We start from the raw sequence: 9415 nt of genomic DNA, 5'->3' as shown, positions 1-9415 counted from the left end.
TCTCTCTCTCTCTCTCTCTCTCTCTCTCTCTCTCTCTCTCTCTCTCATTCTCCGACATCCCGCATCCACAAATGGAGATTTACAGGATTGTGAATTCGCTTTCGAGTTCGATTTGTGATTTCGAACACATTTGCAGCTGTGAGCCAGCAAGTCACGAGGGCAAACGCGGAGAGCCGGCCGCAGATCGTTTGAAGCGCTTCGGGCGGACCACGTGAGACTGTTCTCGTTAGTTAAGACGAAACAAGGTGAACAAGATACAACCGCAAATCGATTGCGGCAGGAAGAGAGTCGCGGACAGTAAGACGAGAATCTGGCTTCCAAGCGAGGGATCGATTCTGTCGTCGCGCGGCGCGACACGGCTCGGCCGCCCGTGTGAGAAACTTTTAATTGCGTTCCGCGCGCGCGCCAGCGGCCCATTTCGTCGGGACGGGGTCGAGAACCGGAACGAAGGGACGAGAAATGTGGTAGGTAGGTAGGTAGGTAGGCAGGTTGGTAGGTGGGGAAGGGAAGAAGACGACGCGCGAAAGAGGGCGGTGAGGCGGACGGTGCGGACGGGTGTATAACTCATGCTCCCCTGATATGCGTGTGCAACGCGCGGAATTGTCTCGAGGAGGGTAAACAGAAGGAAATAAGGTCGCGGTACAACCGAGAGCGTCAAAGCTTCGAGCTCTCGAAGCTCCAAAGAATGTCAATTCGCGCAGAACACCCGTCCTTTTCGCAAGCGATTCAGCGAGGTATCGACACATTGATCGTCATCATGGGTCTAGCCACCAGCCGGGCATTTTGCCACGATTCACTAATTTAGGTATTAAATAAAGATAATTGATTACATATGACGAATTAAATATGTGGTCAACTGGGAAACGAGATAACGAATGTATACGTCGTAAATTGCATTTGTGTTATGATTACCGGATCTTTGATGATCAGGATATGAGTTGAGTATTAAAATAATCGGTGGAAATCAACGTGGCGGTCGACACGTTAATATCTCGACACTGAAATTATTCGATAAGAAATTAACAAACGGATATTTTCGATCAAAATACCGATAAATTTTTGCATCCGATCAGGAAACATCCGATGGGAAATATCGGTTCATAATTTTTGATCGGTTTATTTGAAGAAATGCCACTATGGTCGGAAATATTCGATTAAATTTAATGCGATATCCTGATCGGATATAAAAATTCATCGGTATCTTGATCGGAAATATTTGTTTGTTAATTTTTTATCGGATAATTTCTCTCAGTAGAGGCATTTCTCAGGGAAGATTGATTCCCGAGTCGAGAAGGCCGCGGGCTTTCGTTAAAACTTGATCGCGACATCGTATATGCGGGTGGACGAACAAACTAACGAACGGATCACCCCGTATATGTAAACGGCAGTCGCATATGTAAAATCGGGGAGTCCCCGGGATTGCACTCACCTTCTTCACAATCTTCGGTCCATTCTCCAATGAGCGCAAAATGGCATCCGAAATGCGAGTGCCTAACTGCTTGACGGCGTTCACGGTATTCAGGCCCAGAGGATCGTTATGACCGTCCACCGCCACGATGAGTCTCTCGATCGTCTCCACGTAACCGGACCACGCGAGATCCAGTTCGGACGCTGGCTCGGTCAGGCAGCCCCTGCAACGTTTATTTGCATTTTTCTGCCGATGCCTCTCTATCTCTCTTTCTCTCTCCTCTCTCCCTCTCGTCGTAGAACGACGTTTATCGGCGCGCACGCGAGAACACGAGGTCGCAACTTTGCAGTCACAAACGACCGCGCGATTGCGAGTCTCTCGCCCGTGAAATTCGCGAAAAAATAATGACACTCGTGTCGGCGTGTATATGAAAAAATATTATAAATTATCAAATCGATCAATCGTTAAATATTCGCAACAGCAAAAGTGACGAAAACGCTATTTGACAGATAATATGCCCTCCGTCCTTTAATCGCAACAATCAATAATCATGCACAGTTGGTTGATTTAGAAATACTTTTCTTCGAAATTCTTTCCTGCTAAACGTCACTCACCTTATCACATTGATGCAGAATGCGTTGCAGGGCATGATGGCGTTAGCGAGGCCTTTGCACTTGGGACAGTAGGTCATCCTGAATATTGCGGCGTTGCAGGCCTCCTGCTGAAGGCTGTGAATATCGGGACTGAAGAGTATGCCATCAGTCTTCTCGAGCACAGTTTTACCGAGTATGAGCGCCTGCACCAACACCCTGGTGGCCTCCAGGCTCTTGCTGACCGCGAGCGAGGTTTCCTGCGGTATATCGCCGAACGGCTGTATGTCGACCATTGACTCATGCAAGCAGACTTTGAACTTGTTTGTTAATTCCTCCTGATCCTCTTGTTGTTGTTGCGGATTGATGAGTTTCAAGTAGGCGATCGAAAACAACCGTGTGAAGAATTCGAGTATATTCTCCTGCAACATCTCCCGGCTCAGCGGTTGCTGCAGGTTGTCCGGTGTGTTGGCGGGCGATACGTAGTTCACTATCGACTTGTAAAGCGCCTTGACAAACGGCTCGCTGGACTCCTCCATCGAACTGTACGCCTTGTGGAACATAATCAGAGTCGTGTTCTGCGACTGTCGCGCCAGTTCGGCCACCGAACCTGCAAAGACAGAAAAGAATGCGATCTTATATTATTCACATTTTTACACGAAATATATTCAAACGATGTGACGCGACGTCTTTTTGTGACGTTTCACTTTCTCGTGTTGATTTACGCGCACGAGATATTTCGTGCTAATTAATGAATCCATAACTTGTCTAATTTCTAGTAGCGGAATTTTGTTAAATTTAATCGGCAGCTGCCACGCGCCGCGTGTACCGCGTCGACTCAAAGCTAATTCTGCCCCGTGTGGCAAATTTCTCCGGCATTCCTCGGCATTTCCGAAATTCCCCGACGGACTGATCGCCATGTTTGACGAGCTCGTCGTCGTACAATAGATAACGCATTACGTTAAAACTTGGAAAATGCCGGGAAACCGGCTAATAAAATCCGTGAAACGAAATAACGGAAACGGTTAGATAAAACATTCGAGACAGGAAAAGAAACGGAAAGTTATCGTTTCTTTTATTTCTCAGGAATATTTATCTTTGTTACAGAGCGAGTCACTTACATCCGTATTAAAAAAAATTGCTCGATGTGAGAAGGCACAGACACAGGCAGGGACAGTCGACCTGAGTTTTTACCGGTGTATCTCGCGTTTGTACAGAATTTCCCAGTGGTTTATCTCGGCGTTTTCGCTCCCTATCCCTCTTTCCCTCGCGGACCTTTTCTTTTTCCTCTTATCAAACCTGGCGAAATAATTCATCGTGCAAACGCGGTTTCTCGAGATTTCGCGAGTGTCGAGAGGGGAGCGCGTATTCTTCCTAAGAAACGGGCATACTCGGCGCTTAATCGCGAACGCGTAAAACGGAGGAGATGGACGATAAGTGCTTCTCGATTTCCCCCGCTTCAGTCTCGAGTGCCTCTGACGAGCATCTACACGCTTCTTCGCTCTCGGAGCGCGCGCGAGCGAGCGAGCGGCACCTTGCAGTTCTAACGATCCTATTAAGGGAAGTGGCAAAACGATCACGAGAGAAGCGAGAGAGTTTAAAGATCTCTCCACGTTTCTATATCTGTACATACATATATATATATATATGTATATATAGGTGTGTGTGTGTGTATATATGTGTATATGTATATACATATATATGATAAAATGCTTGTCTATTTGTTTCCTGTAAATTCCTGAACCCTTTGATTGATCTGGATTAGAGACCCTATAACAAGAGTGTGGCCATCAGAGGAATTCTGGCAAAATTCTTCGAGAGGGAAAGATATATATTTCGTAGAGACCCTCTAGGAATTTTGCCAGAATTCCTCTGATGGCCAGATTCTTATTGTAAGGTCTCTAATCTGGACTAAACTTTGCACATTCACTTTTTAAGACTCTAGAACCGGTCTAGGACTCGGAAAATATAGGGGCTATATGAAACCTGGGCTATTCCCATCCCCTGATTTTATTCGCTTGACATTACAGGTGCGGTCCACTTGACGCTTGCAACGATCGTGGCGTTATTTTATCCTTGTTCAATATCTAGTAAGAAACAAGGATAGAATGATGCTGCGATCGTTGCGAGCGTCAAGTGGAACGCACTCTATGCGACAACCCGCGCAAACGCCTGGTAGTTTCAGCTGGTCGATCGTAAAAGCAACACGGAGCGTCGATCGTCTCTCTCGGCCGAGTTTTTGTTGTTAATTACTTCACCATGGAAATCTCGTTACGGATAAACACTCCAAGAGCTACGTTCGCTCGGTTGGTTGGCGTTCGCACGATTTAATCGCACGCCTCGATCGCTTCTGCTGCTTGCGTAAAAAAACCCAGGGCACGATTCGCACGATTGAAATTTCGGGACGAAATTACACCGGTTCCCCGATCTCTGATTTGCGACACCGCGCGCCGGAATCGCGGTAAAACCGCGTCGCGGATCGTGGAGTGTAATTTATTTTTAAGTGGGCATGCCTCGGTTGACGCGACTAAAATTAACGGCATATAAAAATACACGTCGCGATCTTCCACAGCCGACGTCGTCGTTCGCCAGCTCTTTCTCTTTCCTTCTCTCTCTTTCTCTCTCTCTCTCTCTCTCTCTCTCTCTCTCTCTTTCCTTCCTTTTCTCCTTCCTCGCCGATGGGAACGGAGGCCTTGGTACTTTCCTCATGTGTGAAACGTTATTTGTCGAGGCGGATCATGCCCGCATTAATTGAGACTTCAAAGGCGGCGTATCGCGACCGCTCGGATTTGTTTTCCTTCAATTACCGAGATTCCGCGGACGCCGCGTATATACACGGCGGCAACTTAAACTACCAATGACCGTCTTCTACTCCTTTCGTCCAACTCCGACACATGTACGAGTGCCTCCTTCTGACCGTAATTTAGCGCGTATAATCTCGCCTTCGAACTCGATCGTGGGCCTCTTTCGGAATTGATTTACCGTGCCTGCGCAACAAAACAAACAGCCACGGCAGTCGACTCCAATCATGACCGTGGTGCAACACCGACAGAGCTTCCGATCGGAAGCGACTTTCCGCTCGAGGTATCGCGAGGTGTCGCAGACCTTCTGATCGCTTCAGATGCCATCCGAGCGCAAGTAACAGGACAAGTTGCGTCTATTTTTCATGTAAGAATGTGTTGAGATATCTTCATTTCTTTCGCGACTTTCAAACTTTCAATTCTTAGACGAAGTAAGTGTTTCAACGTTTCTCGTTATATCTGACAGGTATCGTCCCATAACTTCGAAATTTTAAGTTGCACCATCTGATTTTTTTATTTAAGAACTCTTTGATCGGAAAACTATCAAAAAATACACGGATCTATTTGTCGATTATCTACATGCAAATCGCGAGGAATTCTTCTCGAGAGAGAAAAGTCTCTTTCTCTCTCGGTACTTTGCTGAAACGATCCGCTTTTACATCTCGTTAACGGGATAGAAAATAACTCTCGTGTTCCAAGTCGCGTGACCAAAAAGACGTTCCACGGTTTACGGGTTAATTATCTCGTTTCGGGATTCCTGAAATATACGCGCGCGAGTTCGCGTGGTACCGGATAGCGACCGATAAACGAAAGTCGGTTGAGAGGAGAGTCGTGGAGTCGGGAGGGGGAGAGGGCTTAATTTCGGGCGAGGGTGAAAAATGTGCCGACGCGAAGCGCAGCACGCGCTCCTCTCTCTCTCTCTCTCTCTCTCTCTCTCTCTCTCTTATACGCGAGAGATATAAACACTTCGCGCGCGCGTTGCGGCCGAGAGGAAGTACATTTTTCGCGGTATCGAAAATAGCTGAGAGCGAGAGCAGTCGCGGCCTGCGATCGTGAATTCTAGACGTCGCGTTACCGAGGCAACGACACGCGTTTCTCTTTCTTCTCCCTCTCCCTCCTCTTCTTGCTTCCTTACATTCTCGCATTTCCGCGCCCGCTATTTTCCTCCGTCTTACCTCGTTTTGCGTGTCTGCCGTGTACGTCGGTTAACGTACACCCGCATAAATACCGGTGGCGAGGAACACGTAATCGAGAGGATGACTAAAGAAATGCGCGACCGAGTCATTTTCCGGTGTAATTTTTCGCGAATGTCATAAAACGGACAGAAAATGCTGTCAATTATTCTCTCACATGAATTACGCGACGCTAAAAGTTGTGAGATCTCAGCCGAATGTCCAATTAACATCAAGACTGTGAAAAGCAGAGTGACAGGTTTGTGATTTCTTCTAAAAATTACTCGAACTTTTAATGGTATATTTTATATATTAACAGTCGTTGAATAAAATAAAGAAATAAATTGACAAACCCTCCCTTGCATTATATGTTTCTTCAAACACTTGTCATTTTTATCGCTCTGACAGAAAGAAAGAAATCGTAGGCAGTTCTACACGGAGATTTTTACAGTAAAAATTGCTACAGAATTTTGTAACCGAAGAACGGATCAACATTCTGCAGTAATTTATCATCCTTTCGTTTCATACGTACTATTTATATTTTAGGAAGTCAGATATGTCTTATATATCAAAAGATTTGCTATGTTGTTTAACAAGATAGATTTTACTGACAGTTAACCCCAAACAGACAGCTATTTCTGCACTATCAAAAGTATAAAAAAATTGAAGAAAATTTATATGAAGAACAAAAACTACAATATTCTCTTCGCACATGTTAATGGTCGCACTCTGGTCATGTCAACGACTGCGAAACACAGTCTCGATGAAGATATATGCTTCAATATTCAATCGGATTTGACACTATCTGGGTTATTCGGATAGCGGATAAATATAACATTTTAAATTCGGGTTATCCGCGGATTCGCGTATCTTATCTATATCTATCTATATCGATTTATTAATTACCAAATGTTCAAGAAAGATTTTACTTGCTATGGACGTGTTTGATCGATTCTGCCGAGAACTTACAAGTAAACCTACCCAAAAGTTACACTCCGATTTTTTGGCACTCCAAAATTTGGCACAAATGTAGAAGTACAAATAATATTTAGGTCATATTTTTTTCATTTTGGCCCACTTTAATTCATAGCTTTCTAATATTCTCACTTCTATCAACAAGTGCAACAAAAATGCATAAGAAATAAAATTGAATACAAGATATAAATATTTTTGGTTTGCTGATTATACATATGAAGTCAAATGTGTAAAATTATTTGTATAAATAATAAAATGTTTGAACAAAACATGTAAAAAGTTGAAAAAAAGCATTTATACAAATAATTTTTTTGTTTAGCCGAGATTCGAACCATTTTTGGCTAATTTGGCACAGATTTAAAATATTTCGGTTGGAATCTCGGCTAAAAAAATTTTGAATGTTTCGTGTCTCAGCTATGCCAGTTTTGTTAAAATTATTTAACTATATCTTGTATTAAATTTTATTTCTTTTGCATTTTTGTTGTACTTATCAATGATAGGAGAGAGAACATTAAAAAGCTATAAACTGCCCGTGAAACTCAAAGTGGGTCAAAATGAAAAAATATGACCTAAATATTTTTTGTATTTCTACATTTGTGCCAAATTAGAAAGAAATCGGAGTGTATCTTTTAGGTAGGTTTACTTGTTAGATTCAGATTCGGATTCGATGTTTCATCTGTTTGTATATCTCATAAGATACGCGAATCCGTCGCGGATACCAAAATAATGCGGCTTTAAAGTATCAAATCAAAACCAATTTCGGATATTCGGATAGTCATTTGTTCGAATATTTAGGAACTCTACGATATACACAGTAATTTTGTAGGATAATGAAACGTAACATGAAATAAAAGATGTTCAAGTCGACGCTTGATAACGCGTCGATGTGTCGCGGATGCGAATGCAGACTCTCGAAAGCAGCCGAGTGCTCGAAATGAAAAGTGACACGTTCGCAGCCTCTCATAAATGAAGCACCGACCCGATGCGGGAATTAAGGAGATAGATTGTGTGAGAGGCGAAAGAAGAGAGAAAAACGGAGCAGCGCGAACGAGGAGAAGGAGCAGGAGTAGTAGCAGTCGCGGAGAGAGAGAGAGAGAGAGAGAGAGAGAGAGAGAGAGAGAGAGAAAGAGGGAGAGAGAGGGGGAGGATAGCGGGGTAGGCTTCTTTGGCCCCGTATAAGGCGACACGCGGAGCCTACGACTTCGATTGTTCCTTGGACGAGGCCTCGAAGAAGGAGTCCCGCAGAGAGATCTCGAGTTCGCCCGAAATCATCTGCGATAATTGTCGGTTCGACAATTATAGAATAGACCGCGTATTGCTGTAAGAGGGATAAAGTCAGCAGTGAGAGAGGATCATAGAGAACAAGATGCTCTTCTTGTCTAATTGTCTAATTGGTGAGTATAAAGCGACACGCGGAGCCTACGACTTCGATTCTTCCTCGGACGAGGCCTCGTCGAAGGAGTCCCGCAGAGAGATCTCGAGTTCGCCCGAAATCATCTGCGATAATTGTCGGTTCGACAATTATAGAATAGACCGCGTATTGCTGTAAGAGGGATAAAGTCAGCAGTGAGAGAGGATCATAGAGAACAAGATGCTCTTCTTGTCTAATTGTCTAATTGGTGAGTATAAAGCGACACGCGGAGCCTACGACTTCGATTCTTCCTCGGACGAGGCCTCGTCGAAGGAGTCCCGCAGAGAGATCTCGAGTTCGCCCGAAATCATCTGCGATAATTGTCGGTTCGACAATTATAGAATAGACCGCGTATTGCTGTAAGAGGGATAAAGTCAGCAGTGAGAGAGGATCATAGAGAACAAGATGCTCTTCTTGTCTAATTGTCTAATTGGTGAGTATAAAGCGACACGCGGAGCCTACGACTTCGATTCTTCCTCGGACGAGGCCTCGTCGAAGGAGTCCCGCAGAGAGATCTCGAGTTCGCCCGAAATCATCTGCGATAATTGTCGGTTCGACAATTATAGAATAGACCGCGTATTGCTGTAAGAGGGATAAAGTCAGCAGTGAGAGAGGATCATAGAGAACAAGATGCTCTTCTTGTCTAATTGTCTAATTGGTGAGTATAAAGCGACACGCGGAGCCTACGACTTCGATTCTTCCTCGGACGAGGCCTCGTCGAAGGAGTCCCGCAGAGAGATCTCGAGTTCGCCCGAAATCATCTGCGATAATTGTCGGTTCGACAATTATAGAATAGACCGCGTATTGCTGTAAGAGGGATAAAGTCAGCAGTGAGAGAGGATCATAGAGAACAAGATGCTCTTCTTGTCTAATTGTCTAATTGGTGAGCAGAACGAAGAAGAAGAAGCGATCTCGTACTGCGTCCTCTCTCTTTTCCGCTATGTTTCATCCTCTCTTTTGTTTTTTTCTACATTATCTGCTAAAGTACTGTGTGACAGAGGAAGCACTTGACTTAGTGCATATTAACCATCCTTTGAACTTTTGTCATCGCTTGTCCC

The 9415-nt window shown here is 44.5% G+C and overlaps 1 protein-coding gene across 1 annotated transcript in view; it reads right to left on the bottom strand.

Annotated features, from left to right (window-relative positions):
• LOC116841482 (division abnormally delayed protein) overlaps window positions 1–9415 on the bottom strand; it is a 58552-nt gene that overhangs the window by 40785 nt on the left and 8352 nt on the right. The window contains exons 3-4 of the mRNA XM_032809466.1: window positions 2023–2608; window positions 1430–1631 (exon numbers count right to left, since the gene is read on the bottom strand). Of these exons, the coding sequence (XP_032665357.1) occupies window positions 1430–1631; window positions 2023–2608 (788 nt within the window). The remainder of the gene's footprint in view (window positions 1–1429; window positions 1632–2022; window positions 2609–9415) is intronic.

Source organism: Odontomachus brunneus, unplaced genomic scaffold (assembly GCF_010583005.1).
Source record: "Odontomachus brunneus isolate Ranch 3 - 2012 unplaced genomic scaffold, Obru_v1 Obru_scaffold_015, whole genome shotgun sequence".
Classification (NCBI taxonomy): domain Eukaryota; kingdom Metazoa; phylum Arthropoda; class Insecta; order Hymenoptera; family Formicidae; genus Odontomachus; species Odontomachus brunneus.
This window is presented reverse-complemented; position numbering and strand designations above follow the sequence as displayed.